Genomic DNA, 15,339 nt, shown 5'->3' on the forward strand with positions numbered 1-15,339 from the left:
TCCAACTAATAACCCCACTCATATTTCTAATCACCCACAAGTATTGCTTTTGTGGGATAAGGATCAGAACTACAGAGAATATTTCAAAAATATGTAACAAGTGGGACACCTGGGTGGCTCAGTTGGTTAAGCAGCTGCCTTCGGCTCAGGTCATGATCCCAGCGTTCTGGGATCGAGTCCCACATCAGGCTCCTTGCTCGGCAGGGAGCCTGCTTCTCCCTCTGCCTCTGCCTGCCATTCTGTCTGCCTGTGCTTGCTCTCTCCCCCCCTCTCTCTGATAAATAAATAAAATCTTTAAAAAAAAAAAATTAAAAAAAAAATATGTAACAAGTGCTCAATCAACCACAGTAATTCCTTGACTTAGAGCGGACTCCTTCACTAGACTATCGAGTTTACCTTTTCAAAGTACATTAGGCTAATGGCTTGAAAGCCTCTTTCAGAATCTTCCCCAAGTCCTTTCCTGCTTGGAAATATGGAAGACTAATCCAATTAGCACATATTCCTGTTATATCCTAATTATTTTCCCAAGTGTCTGCATGGAGTTGCCTCTATTTCTCAATTCTTTACTGGTCAGAACGTTCCTTAATGGTTCTTGTTTCATCTACATGCTTGGGTATCCTCCTTTCAGTAGTCTTGGTCAAAACATTTTGATACATGACATGGAATGAGTATACAGCAACTACCCCTCTAGGATGCTCACAATGCCCTATCCCTACCCACTCCAGAGTCACTAAAAAAACCACAGCTCTGGTGGGCACTATACCTCTCATGGGGTATCAGAGGCCACAAATTCCAACGTAAGTAAGCCTGGCTGTTAGGATCTAAATCCATGGAAGAGTCAAAGATGTGCCTCTATCATAGACAGATTTAATTTCCTTCTACAATTTTCTGGGTCTGTTCATTTCTTTTACATTACAATCATCTGTTTACATAATTTGCCTTTTCACTCAATTGTACATGTACAGTTGCTGAGTTGTTTTGGGGAAACCTCTGTTGTCATTTTCAGTTCTTCTTATAGCATTTTCAGATAAGAGTAGAGTCTAACAAGTTTATTTTGTCCTTCAACAGCAGAATAGATTCCTTTTTCTTTGTTATTCTCCTTTAATCTCTTCTAGCATCCGTCTGTTTGTCTTTATACCTTCACTTGATGCTGAATTCCTTTCGACTGTATCTCCCTAGCCCCCTCAAAATGTTTTTTACTCAGTATGGCAAAAATTCATGGAGAACTGATTTTGAAAATCCAAGCTTTTCACCACTATTCTCAAAACAGGGTAGAAGTCATCTGGTATGTGAGTTCATCCAAGGCATCTTTCTCTTTAACAGCCTCCTCTTTCTCTACACCTTCATTTACACATTTACACTCTTTGGGAAGAGATTTTGCCTCTTAGAGTATCTGATATTTTTGAAGAGGCACATTAATTTTGCCCTTGGGGCACCTGGGGGGCTCAGCGGGTTAAAAAAAAAAAAAAAGAATCTTGCCCTTACTCTGTTGATCTCACAACAGTGCCCACAGCCTAAAACTGAAAGGGTCTATGGCATCAATCCCTTTCAACAATGACACTATAGATTCTTAATCTTGGCATGGCTTTATTTACGTGGTGTGGAATACCACCATGCCACCAACAGCCTTGATGCCTACAATATTACCCATTTTAAAAGAGTCACATGAAGGTAGCCAAAGGAATATCACCACTTCATTTTTAAAAAAGAGAAGCTCTTTGATAATATATATAATAATAACCCTTATTCTTTTTCTTTTATGTTTATTTTGGCATATTACCAGAAAATGATGGTTCTCGTCAAAAGGTTGAAGCAGACTTTAGGTGGTGCTATGTCTCTTAACACTAGGATTGCTATTGTCATTGTGACCTGTGATAAATTACTTTTTAACTAACTCCTTAAGCATAGTAAGAATTGGCCTATGTTACTGACTAAATATCTGTGTTCCCCCAAAATTCATATGCTGAAGCTCTAATCCCTAATGTGATGGTATCTGGAGGTGAGGCCTCTGGGAGGTAGTTAATGGAATGAGATTATTGTCCTTATACAAAACACAAGAGAGACGATTTCTCTCTCTACCACGCGAGAATAAGAAGGTATCCTACAAATTAGGAGGAGAGCTCCCACCAGGAACCACGCACATCAGACAGTGCCTTAATTTTGAACTTCTCAGTCTTCACAACTGTGAGAAACAAATCTGTCTTGTTTAAGCCATCGAGTGTATGATATTTTTGTTACAGCAGCCTGAGACAATCCCACTAGCCAAAAATTAACAGCAATGCCCACCTTCATCTTCACTGCTATCAGACTCAGGAAGTTTGATTCGTCTCCTCTTTTTCTTCATATTTTCAGTTTCTTTTGTCTCATCATCAGATAACTCCACTCGCTTCCCCCTGTTGGCATCCAGGAATAATTTAAGCATGTTACACAAAATAAAAATGAAAGTATTTATATGCTACTATCAGTCTTGTTTCATAACTCATGATCTTAATTCCAGAGGATAGAAGAGTCAAAGTAGACCAGTAAAGGTTCTTTTTTAAGGATATTCTGCTAACTGACCACAACTAAGTCACTCCATGGGGTGACCAGAATTAAACATTTTTCTAGCTCTCTATATTGATCATTGGAAGCTACTTAACAGCTCATCAAGAATCATTACAAATTCCTACAGATTCCTTCTTACTTTTCCTATTGACTTTTCAATGATTCAAAAAGCACTGAATAAGCAGCTACTAAGTAGAGGCTCTTTCCTAAACACTGAGGATGAAAGGTGAAAAAAAATACTATTTTTCAAGAAGCTCTGGCAGGAGAAATAGATATAAACACCACCCAATACAAGATAATATGACAGGTATGACTGCACAATTAAAATGTTATGCGACAAGACTCTTACTTGAAAACTGAAAGCTAAGTGGAAGTTTATCAGATAAAAAAAGGCAGAAAAAGATATTAAAGAGAATAAAACAAATACTTCAAAGAGGAAATATGGGCAAAGGCATAGACATAAGACCTTAATGTGATTCTAATGACATAATAAAAAAACCTAGACTCCATCTTGTCATTAGTTAGCTCCTGTGGATACTCTACCACACTACTCAAATATGTATGAGATACAGTTTTTAATCTTCATTAACTTATTTCTTATATAACTTTAAATATCAACTTATTTTTCTACCTCAAGTGAGAAAAAAATTAAACCCCAAATGAGTAGAAAAAATTAATGAAGAGCAGAAATCAATGAAATAAAATAGAAAAAAATTTAACAAAGCCAAAGGTTGTTATTTTGGGGCAAAAGATTAATAAAATTAATAAACCCCTTTATAAGTCTGATTTTAAAAAAGACAAAACTACATATTACCAATATTAGGAATGAAAGAATGAATCTGTAGTGATAAGTACAGATTCTATAGATACTCAAAGAATAAGACTATTATCAGGAACTTTATGCCAATAAACTCAATAACTTAGATGAAATAAATTCCTTTAAAAATATAACCAAAACTGGGGCACCTGCAGAGTTCAGTCACTTAAGTGTCTGCCTTTGGCTCAGGTTATGATCCCAGGATCCTGGGATCAAGTCCTGCATCAGGGAGTCTGCTTCTCCCTCTGCCTGGCCCCACCTCTGTCAAATGAATAAAATCTTAAAAAAAAAAAAAATTTTTTTTTAAATATATATTATATATATAAAACAAAAACTGACCCAATGAGAACAAGAAAATTTAAATAGCTCTATTTAAAAAATCGAAATTAATAAAATAAACCTTTCCACAAAGAAAACTCTGGGTTTGGATTTGCTGGTGAATTTTATCAAACCTTTAAGGAAAAAAAAATAATACATATATTACACAAACTCTCTGAGAAAACAGAAGGAAACAACTCCTGACTAATTTTATGAAGTTAGCATAACTCAGATACTGAAATCTGAAAAAGACATTAACAGAAAAGAAAATGGCTGATCTACAGCCCTCACAGATGCAGCGGCATAAAAATCCTTAGAATACTAGCCAACAGAATCTAACAATTTATAAAAAGGATAACATCTTATGACCAAAGTGAGGTTCATCCCAAGAATGCAAGGTTAGTTTAACATTTAAAAACCAAGGTAAATTCACCATATTAACAGAAACATCAAATGATCATCTCAATAAATGCAGAAAAAGGATCTGTCGGGACGCCTGGGTGGCTCAGTTGGTTAAGCAGCTGCCTTCGGCTCAGGTCATGATCCCAGCGTCCTGGGATCGAGTCCCACATCGGGCTCCTTGCTCGGCAGGGAGCCTGCTTCTCCCTCTGCCTCTAGCCTGCCACTCTGTCTGCCTGTGCTTGCACTCTGTATCTCTCTCTCTCTCTAACAAATAAAAAAAAAAAAAAAAAAAAAAATCTTTAAAAAAAAAAAGAAAAAAAAAAAAAAAAGAAAAAGGATCTGTCAAAATTCAACACACATTCATAAAAAACCTCCAGAAACTAGGAACAGAAAAAGATTGCCTCCATCTAGTAAAGGGCATCTACTAAAAACATACAGTTAACATCATACTTGGTAATGAAATATTGAAAGCATCCCTGGCTATAACCATCAACAATGAGTGTCTTACTGATGGACTAGGGACATTTTAACCCACACACATCACATATTCTTGGGGATAAGGCCCACTGAACAGAGCCTTGACCCTCTGAAACTTCAGCATTTTGTTGATGTTTTCTACTAGAGTAGCCCCAGCCTTGCCACAAAAGTCAAGTATTTCTGGGCCTATCAGTGCTGACAGTGTCTTTAGAATTTCTTTCAACAGACTAATTCCTACCAACTATGAGGTAGTGTCTCAAATTCCTGGATCCATTTTTAACAGCTTGTGTGCTTTTTATTTTCTTTTCTAATTACATTTTACCACTTGAAAAATAAACTCATTGATATAAAAAGAAAACAAAGAACTTTTTCTCTTAAATTTGACTGGAAACAGTAACCCCTCGCTTGGCAATCTGAAGTGAAAACAGACACACAGACACAATCAGGCACACTTATGCCATGTCCACAAACTTCAAATGAAGTAAAGAAAAAAAGATAATCAATTTAGATCGATGGGGCCCAAAAAACTGGCTTTGGGCTCTAAATCACCTAAACTGGCTGATTCCACAGTTCTCTTTCACTAGATAAGCTACTGAACTTCTCTCTCTCTTCATTTTGGTTATACAGCTGTATCCCTAAGGCATTAAGTAGGATTTAGTACTCAACTAAAAACCGCCAGCTGTCAATAAGCCCAAACAGACCTTCTCACCCCCAGCAGAGACACTCATCCCCCACAGGCAACAAAATTTTCCTACCTTTTTTTTTCCTTCTGCTGCATCTTAACAGGCTCTGCTTTTTTGCTGGATTTCTTCAGGCCTGTAGGGGCTGCCAGCTTTGGTTCAGTGACAGACACTGGAGGTTGCTCCACTATTTTTTCTTCTTTCACTGCTTGTTCTGAATCCAAATTGACTTTATCTACAAATACAGCAAGCAGATGATATATAACCTCATCATACAATATTAATCTATCATTCTTCTGACAATCTACTAAGTGCCAAATAATTTATTAGGAGCAGGGGCTAAAGGGATAAAAAAAAAAAAATAGTCCCTGTCCTAACAGAACTCAGGGTCTAGTCAGAGAACATGTCTCCTTTCCAACTACCACTCTAGCTCTGTTTTCATTTCTGCCTCTTGCTAATCCCTCATTATATCACAGCCCACAGGCCAAATAATAGTAAAAGCATGGCTTATAAAAAGCAAATACAACTCATTTATTAGATGGGAAAATTAAGAGTCTGAGGGATAAAAGACGTTTCCCAAGAGTACACAGCTTACAAACAGTGACAACAGAAATTTGTACCAAGATCCTATTTTCTATTATATTCTATCTACTTAAATATGGATACTCTTATCATCTCACTACTTCTATCTTAATGATATAATTAAAGGGTTTTTAAAATTTAATTATTTTTGTAATCTTTACACCAAATGTGGGGCTCGAACTCACAATCCCAAGATCAAGAGTCGCATGCCCTTCCCACTGAGCCAGCCAGATGCCCCTTAATAACATAATTAAAAGACTACTTTGGAATCAGAAAAGTTTGAGTTATACTGTTTTACTCTGGGTAAGTTACCTAAAAGTCAGTCTTCTCTAGAAAAACTGAAGTAATATTTATGAGACTATAGAAAGGACTAAAAGGGATTAGTATGTGAGGTTATATGACTTACCCAAGGTAACATCTATAAAAAAAGGTAAGAGTCAGGATTTGAACCCAAGCCAGTTTGTTTAACTCCTCAAAATCCTTACCTCTTTCCTTATACCAATCTGAAAAACACAAAAACTACTATGCTGTGCAGAGAACTAAGAAATGCACGCAAGATGGGCCAAGCCATCTGAGAAATTATAGAAGAATATCCTTCATGCTATATATAGTAATTTTTTTTTCCCCAAGAGAAGTCACAAAATACTCTCAGAAAGCTGTAAACAGCCTGAGGCTCTTCAATAAGTGGGTTTGGTTATATGCTGTAGAACAGCTCAAGCCAGCTATAATGTAGAAAAAAACAACTGATATCTTAGCCTTGGTCATTACACACAGCTTAGGATAAGAATTTGCAAGTAAAGTATATTATGTGAAAGAACAGATGACAGATAAAAGTATAACATGCAACCCATTTAAGTTTCATTTTCCGAAGACTTCACTGAGAATTCTAAATGGTGGAATCCACTAGAGAATTGCGGCGTTCTCTCCTGCCTTTTTAACACTGGTGTTCTCAAGTATCAGTACTGCTCATACTTTTCCACCAAATTGTATAGGAGAGTAAACATGCTTCTCCAGGGGGTCTGGAGTCAGTAACTGACCCTCAGAAAGTGAGTTCTCTGAAGTTGCATGTATATCCATAAAGCTTAAGCAAATTTTGCATTTTGTTACAGAATTATATCATATTGACAGCAACTGTTTTAAAATTATTTTTTAAAAAAAGTATTTCCTACCTCCCTCTTGGGGTAAGAAAAGAGTCTACCAATTTCAGGAAACTGAACTTAGTTAAAATACCAGTGACCAAACAGACTTCAGCATCCAGAGTTTTTTTACTCTGTCTTGATTTCACAGTATTTGAGGAACTCCTAATTCATTTACATGTGCAGCTACAATTGGCCAATTACCCAGTAAAGAGGCAGTTTACTGTAACATTTTCAGACTACTGTTAAGGAAAATTTATTTATTTATTTATTTTTTTTTTAAAGATTTTATTTATTTATTTGATAGAGAAACAGTGAGAGAGAGCATGAGCAAGGAGAAGGTCAGAGAGTGAAGCAGACTCCCCATGGAGCTGGGAGCCTGATGCGGGACTCGATCCCGGGACTCCGGGATCATGACCTGAGCCGAAGGCAGTCGTCCAACCAACTGAGCCACCCAGGCGTGTGTTAAGGAAAATTTAATCACATATTTTCCTTTTTATCTGAATGATCAAGTCATTTGTATCATTGACTATTAAAAGCATCTCCTCCCCCCGCCCCAGATTTTATTTACTTATTTATTTATTTGACAGATCACAAGTAGGCAGAGAGGCAGGCAGAGAGAGAGGAGGAAGCAGGCTCCTCGCTGAGCAGAGAGCCCAATACAGGGCTCGATCCCAGGATCCTGGGATCATGACCTGAGCTGAAGGCAGAGGCTTAACCCACTGAGCCACCCAGGTGCCCCCAAAGCATCTCCTTTTTATACTCAAGAAAATATGAAACTCCTTTACAAAATACAGATGACTTCTTAATTTTGTCACCAATGCTGTAATTTTTTTTCACATATAAAGCATTAAGGTTCTTGTTAAGGAGGTAATTCCCATACCAGAAAATTCACCCATTTAAAGTGTAAAATTCGGGGCACCTGAGTGGCTCAGTGGGTTAAAGCCTCTGCCTTCAGCTCAGGTCATGATCCCAGGGTCCTGGGATCAAGCCCCACATCGGGCTCTCTGCTCAGCAGGGAGCCTGCTTCCCCCACTCTCTCTGCCTGCCTCTCTGCCTACTTGTGATCTCTGTCTGTCAAATAAATAAATAAAATCTTTAAAGTGTAAAATTCTGTGGTTTTCATCTGTGCAAACATCACCGCTATCTAATTTTAGAACATTTTCATCACCCCAAGAAAGGAACCCTGTACCCGTTAGCAGTCACTCCCCAATCCCAACCCAGCCCACGACACTAATCTACTAATATTCTACATTCTGTCTTGATAGATTTGCCTATTCTGGACATCTTGTATAAATAGAATTACATAACATGTGGCCTTTCCTGTCTAGCTTCTTTCATTTCCCATGTTTCAAGTTTCATCCATGTTATAGCATAGGTTGATTCCTTTTTTATGGCTCAATAATATTCTATTGTGGGACACCTGGGTAGCTCAGTCAGTTGAGCATCTGACTTCAGCTCAGATTGTCATCTTGGGATCCTGAGATCAAACCCTGCATTGGCCTCCCTGCTCGGCAGGGAGTCTCTTCCTCCCTTTCCCTTGGCCCCTCCCTGACTTGTGGTCTATCTCTCTCCTTCTAGTAAATAAATAAAATCTTTTAAAAAAAATAATAGTAAATTCCATTGTATGGTTATACCATACTTTGTTTATCCATTCATCAGATGATGGACCTTTGGGTTGTTTCCACTTTTTGACTATTATGAATAATGCTGCTATGAACATTTGTGTACAAGATTTTTTGTGGACATATAGTTTTAATTCACTTGAGTAGATATGCAGGAATAGATGGAAGTGTTGGATAATCGTTTAACTTTTTGAAAGACTGCCATACTGTCTCTAGAACAAGCACATAATTTTCTATTCTCCATAGCAATGTATGAGGGTAATTGTTACACTTGCTATTGTTCAGCATTAGGTTTTTGCTTTTTTTTTTTTTTTTTAAGATTTTATTTATTTATTTGACAGACAGAGATCCCAAGTAGGCAGAGAGGCAGACAGAGAGAAAGGAGGAGGAAGCAGGCTCCCTGCTGAGCAAAAAGTCCGATGTGGGGCTCGATCCCAGGATCCTGGTATCATGACCTGAGCCGAAGGCAGAGGCTTTAACCCACTGAGCCACCCAGGCGCCCCCAGCATTAAGTTTTTAAGTGCTTCAAGTCTCCACAACTCTTTTCATCCAACACTCTTCATTTTCATTGCAATGATCTTGTCATGTGTCAAATACAATAAAAATATTCATCATTTTACTCTAAACATTCTTCTTTAAAAAAACATCTGTTAAATAAATCAACTTTAAAAGCCATTCTTTTTATTAGATAAATATTTAATTCTTTTATATTATCCAGTTTCCCCACTCCCTATCTGCCTACTGTCTGCCTAGTAATTATAATTAACTATTTTATTCTTTATTTGTCTGTCTCTTCTGGTAGTATGTAAGGACCATGAGGGCAGTGATCTCACTTGTCTACATTTTCTTCATTGTATCATCATGCATAATAGTTCCAAGTACACAGCAGCTGCTCAATAAATACTTCCTAAATAAACACATCAATAAATAAGTGTATACTTCTGTATAGCTTGATTTTTTTTGACTAACAAATATTCATAGTTTATATATTTTAGAAATAATAAAAATGCTTACATTCACTGGTTCAAATGCACCAAAAACAACAAATAAAACAAAACAAATAAAAATGTGGACCCAAAAGTCACCAAGAAACCACACAACCTGATTCGGTTCAGTGGACTAGTACCAGCCATGCAGGCCAGTGACATTAGCACCATCTATTTTCACAGAAGTAGGGAGCCCTCCCTGTGCACTCTGCCCGCAACAAAACAACGTGCTTCCCAATAACCTGAACGTATCAAATTTTCCATCTATTTTCAGAACACAAAAACTTTTTGGGATAGCTTTTTGGCAAATAAACACTATCACCCCAAAGCCTCCTCCAACCACTAATTTGACCATCATGGGAAAGCAGAATTCTGACTAATTTTGCTTGCATAGGCATGTAACAAAACGCCTTCCCACAAGATCTTTGTAAAACTGATGCTCCAAGAAAGTGTGCCATAATTATCCTGTGGCTCCTAAATTCTTTCTGGTATTATGCCACATACCCTCAGGGGATGTGTACTTGGTATGAGAAGTATGAAAATATGTGACTACTGGCTCTTTCCATATGAAAGAATCCTTATTTTAAAAAAATTTTTAAATAAAGGCGATTCTATTTTCTCAAAAAGTATTATTTTTAAGTGGCCACTACCCCGGGTCCTTCTAATTCATATTGAGGTCTAGTTCATTATCATGAGTAATCTGTAAAAAATAACTACAGAAGGTCAAAGATTTGTTTTTGCAACCCCCTGGGAGACAGGGGTAATAATTAATAATGGTCACATGAGACAAACCTGACCCCAGCACTTAGGATATTAACCTCAACACTGTACTGTATAACCAAGCAGCCTCCTTCTATTTTGTCACCCATTTTCAAGAGCCCTGTGAAACAAATAATAAATTCTCTTTACAAGGCAGGAAGTAAAAACAGGAGTAGTAAACTATCCCACAAAAGATCTAAACTGAACCCAGCTCACCCATAAAATCCACTGGTCCAGTTGGGTTACTTCCATTCAATATTTGGTCAGTAGACTGAAAATTTGTATTAGGATGCAGGAAGGCTGTACAATATACCAGATGGGTAAAAACTGAAAAAGGTGGCTTTCACCTCAAATATGTTATTATATGAACATTCATGTATTAATCAAAGGAAGGTAAAAACATGCTTACTCATTGCAGCTTTTCCAAAAAAATTGCTCATCACATTCCCTTTCCCTGGTGCCTTGTTGCCTGTGGAAGATACCTAAAAGCAGAAAACACACATGATTTTTTTCTAGTGTCTAAGGCTGTTCTTTGAATAGCAGTCTTAATCTCTTCAATACCAGGGTACACTGTTGTGATGGCACAGTCTCTATATAATCATGCCAAAATGTGTCAGCATTAGATAAAAGAACAAATCCAGACCAGAGTACCTCATGTTTATCTCCAAAGCTTACTTGCTCATCGTTCTTATAGACTTACTATCCATGAATGTGTTTAAACTTTTAAGAATATTTTAAAACTACTTAGTTTAATAGAATTAAAACAGATCAGAGGCAGTATGGTACACAAGAAGTGGAGGGAGAACCTTCAAAATGTTACATTTATAATAATCAGAAGTGGATTTGAAAACTGATTGCACCACTGAATAGCAATCTGATACCCAGGCAAATCCGTCAATAAGTCTAGCACTCAGCTTCACCACATGCAAAATGGAGATCTCTCCTTCACTGACTGTTAGGAGGATTTAAGCAGAGATCAAACTATTGGCACACAGTAGTTCCATAATGTTAGTGTTTTCCTTCTAATCCCCTCTCCTTTCCCAAAGTGGAAGCTGTAAAATCACAATGAAGGTAATAACAAAAAAAAAAAAAAAACAATAATTGTGCCTTTCTGGAGTATTTTTAAATACTGTTTTAATGAGACTTTTCTCAAGTGAATGCACTTAAGTTACTTAAGATGAGTGAATAATAAAAAACGAAGGGAAGCAGCTAAAGAAAAAAACAAAAATTCATAAAACAGAACGAGAATGTTAAATATACTAAGAAGAAAGGACTAGAAGGCAAAGGTCAGAATATAAGATATTCCCAAAATGACGTATTGCTAATATAAAATTCCTTAAACTCTGTAATTTTCAGGTGTTCTCACAGGCATTATTTGGCTTGCACAACCATCTTGTAATGTATACAGGGCCATTTTACAGAAGAATCCAAGGCTTGGTGAGAAGCATTATCGAAAGAAAAAGGACTATTTGAGATGAGAATATCAAGAATTAAAGGATTCAAACTAAAGGAGAAAAAATAGAACATATTATATACATCAGAACCTGATGTATATAATAAACTTTATATAAAAGTGATTAAACTGCTACCACTGGAACTATAATGCTTTTCCAGTTACCCATTCTAAGCTATAAAGACGTATCTTTACTTTTTTTTAAAGATTTTATTTATTTTACAGACAGAGATCACAAGTAGGCAGAGAGGCAGGCAGAGAGAGACAAGGAAGCAGGCTCCCTGCTGAGCAGAGAGCCCAATGCAGGGCTCGATCTCAGGACCCTGGGATCATGACCTGAGCTGAAAGCAGAGGCTTTAACCCACTGAGCCACCCAGGCGCCCCAATAAAGACATATCTTTAAAGACTTACATTTGTTATCTCTTTAGTCTCTGTTTTGGTTTCCTTGTTGGCATCTTGAGTTTTAGAAGCAGCTTTAGAGGCAAACATACCCATTATCCCTTTGGGCTGCTGGAAAATCTGTTTGGAGGTAGGTGGACTGTGACCATTGGTTGTCAACTCATTATTGGCTGGTGTCTCACTTGATACTTGAAGATTGGACTGCTCAAACTTTTCAGAGGACGAGGATTCAACAGCAGCTCTGGGGACTGCAGCTGCACAGTGTATGGCACTAAACCTGAGGTCACAAATATTACATTAATTTCAAAGTCTTGCTCCTTTCCACATGTTACGTTCTAAGTCTAATAGTATTAAATTAGAACATTTTACAACTAACATAGATATTAGAAATTATATTGTGCAAAACGTTCATTTAGATACAAAACAAGTATTGGAGAGACAGTGAGGGACTTGCCCTAGATTATACATATAGTCAGTAACAGAACTGGGACTGGAATCTGATGTCTTCCTCCATACCATATTGAATATCTTTACTTTTTTGAATAAAGCTTTTAAATTCAAAACAATAAGAATACACCAGAAAATAACAAAAGATTAGTAATTTCACTAACCCTTGGGAAACCAAAGGGTTACCTCTTGTTTTTAAAGACCTTCAACTTATAGGACTACATATGCAATAAATATTGACTGGACCAAAATTATGAGCTTTAAATATTAACAAATTTCCTGGCAACTCTCCTGGCCAGAGTGGATCATGCTTTGAAACAAGGAAGAAGCTGGGAACAGAGCCACTGGCTCCTATGACTGGTGGTCCTTCACTGTCATTTGTTCATAATTTCTAATAATACCAACTAACAGCACCAGACAAGTATGCTCCAAACCAAGTGAAGAAACTTGGCACAGTATGCATGGTATATCAAAGGGAACATTCATCTCTTTTTTTTTTTTTTTTAAAGATTTATTTATTCATTTGACAGACAGGGATCACAAGTAGGCAGAGAGAGAGAGAGAGAGGAGGAAACAGGTTCTCTGCTGAGCAGAGAGCCAGATGTGGGGCTTGATCCCAGGACCCTGGAATCATGACCTGAGGAGCCAAAGGCAGAGGCCTTAACCCACTGAGCTATCCAGGCACCCCCATCTCTTTTTCTATAATCATCACAGATGCGCCTGTTTCACACAAATCACAGTTGTGCTTACAGCAAAGTTCCCCCACTTTTCTAAAAAAGAACACCATTTGATTTCCCCCAGTCTTTAGCTTACTGGGGGTTGGTGAGAGCTCCTTGGATGTAGCAAAGGGCATTATTCATCTTTTGTATTTTAGGTACGCAGTACAATACCTGGCACATAGAAATACTAGTGAAAGAATGATAACTGAAGATTCTGGAAATGAGACCTCTGGTTTCTCTCTCTTCTTCAATGTATCACTTCAACTTGGGGTGGGAGAAGATGGAGGTTAAGAAAGAAACAATGTGGTGAGAGTAATCGCATAGGATCGCGTAGGAGATCAACCAGGCAAAACTTCAAGATTAACTGCTGGAGTAACTAGTGTAAGAAAAAAGTCACTGATAAATTATTTAATTTCAGAAGTAACTTTAGACTGAACAGTCCCAAAGGTAGAGTGTATAGCTTCAAAAATCTTCAACTGATTTACTACAGTCCCATTTCAGAAAACCCCACACTACCACAAATATTTTGTGCATCAGAGTTAATAACAGAGATAATTTCCTTTCACCCACTGGTCTTTCTCTCTAGCCTTGCAGTACTTCTATGTACAAGGAAAAGAGCAATGTCTTATTTCATTGTCAACATCTAAAGTTGGCCCTCAGACAACTCTTTCTCCATTTGGTCTACATTCCACACCTTAGGGTCAGGACCAGAAACTGGCAATAAGGAAGAGACCAAGTTAGGCTGGGAACATGTCCGAAGAGAGAAGAATCTGCTCGGTCCTAAAATTTCAATTTTCTTCCTGTCATAGCGCTTCTTAAAACACACGAAACAATGAGTCAGATCTCAGTTGGCCCATAATTCTCAGGACCAAACACAAACTTTTTTATTGGAGTAAATTCTTCACATTTCCACCCAAGATACTTTAAGTATTTAAGTAAAGTTTCATTAAAGTGCTTCCTACTGCCACATTTCTACTTGCCATGTTTACTTTAGTGGTCTCTGAGGAAATTTCATTTTGAACTTTTGAGTTACCTTTATTCCTGTTTGCTTATTAGATACAACAGAAGAACTGATTTTTAAAGCTTCACATGCCATAACTATATTTTAATACTGGTTATTTTTTGGAATTTAAAATATAATTTACATAAACACATCTGGGTATTCATCTTTTCTTGTGATCCTTCCCTAAAAACACCACTTATAAATATAAATCATTACTCTTTAGCTATGTAATTACATTTATTTATTTAATAAATATTTGTATGCTTATTATACTTAAGGTTTTGAGCTATAGAATAAAAGAGCTATTATCTACCATTAATTCACTCAACAATTACTTATTGAATGCTTACCATTTGCTAGGTACCATTTTGGTACAAAATAGACACAATCCCTATTCTCATGGAACTTCCAGAAACTACTGGCAAGTCTATATCTATTTCTCCTCAAGAACCTGGTTCTATCAGTTATCCCATCTTCTCCAGTAGCCTCAACCATTTCTTCTTTCATGGCTCTTTCCTAATAGTACAAGTTCAAGGCACTCTCAACTTTAAAAATGTGTAGATCCTCCCTTAGTCTCAATTCCTTCTTAGCTACCTCTCTTTTTCCTCCATTTTACAGTCAAATTTCCTGGAAGGAGTTGTTCATATTTGCTGTCTCACTTTCTCATGCTCCCATTTCCTCAGCTGACCAGAATCTGGTCAATCCACTGAAAACCCTCTTACCAAGGTCATCACTAAATCCAATGGACACTTTTCAGTTCCTGTTTTACTCAGCTTCTCAGCAAGGTATGACATTGTCAATCTGTCCCTCCTTGAAATTCTTTCCTTAGCTTTTAGAACCCCATATACTCGTGATTTTCCTCTCATCCCTGGTTGCTCCCATTTAGGCTCCGCTTCTCTTGCCCATCCCTTGAAAAATGGCTATCATTTAAATAGTGCTTACTATGTGCCAAGCACCATTTGAAGTGTTTTATATATATTCATTCATTTATT

At 37.2% G+C, this 15,339-nt stretch overlaps 1 protein-coding gene across 1 annotated transcript in view; it reads right to left on the reverse strand.

Moving 5' to 3' along the window:
* POLD3 (DNA polymerase delta 3, accessory subunit) overlaps positions 1–15,339 on the reverse strand; it is a 48,250-nt gene that overhangs the window by 12,737 nt on the left and 20,174 nt on the right. The window contains exons 6-9 of the mRNA XM_059132693.1: positions 12,191–12,455; positions 10,736–10,808; positions 5,314–5,473; positions 2,287–2,393 (exon numbers count right to left, since the gene is read on the reverse strand). Coding sequence (XP_058988676.1) covers positions 2,287–2,393; positions 5,314–5,473; positions 10,736–10,808; positions 12,191–12,455 — 605 coding nt within the window. The remainder of the gene's footprint in view (positions 1–2,286; positions 2,394–5,313; positions 5,474–10,735; positions 10,809–12,190; positions 12,456–15,339) is intronic.

The sequence above is a fragment of the Mustela lutreola genome, chromosome 1, assembly GCF_030435805.1.
Source record: "Mustela lutreola isolate mMusLut2 chromosome 1, mMusLut2.pri, whole genome shotgun sequence".
NCBI classification, from domain to species: Eukaryota; Metazoa; Chordata; class Mammalia; order Carnivora; family Mustelidae; genus Mustela; species Mustela lutreola.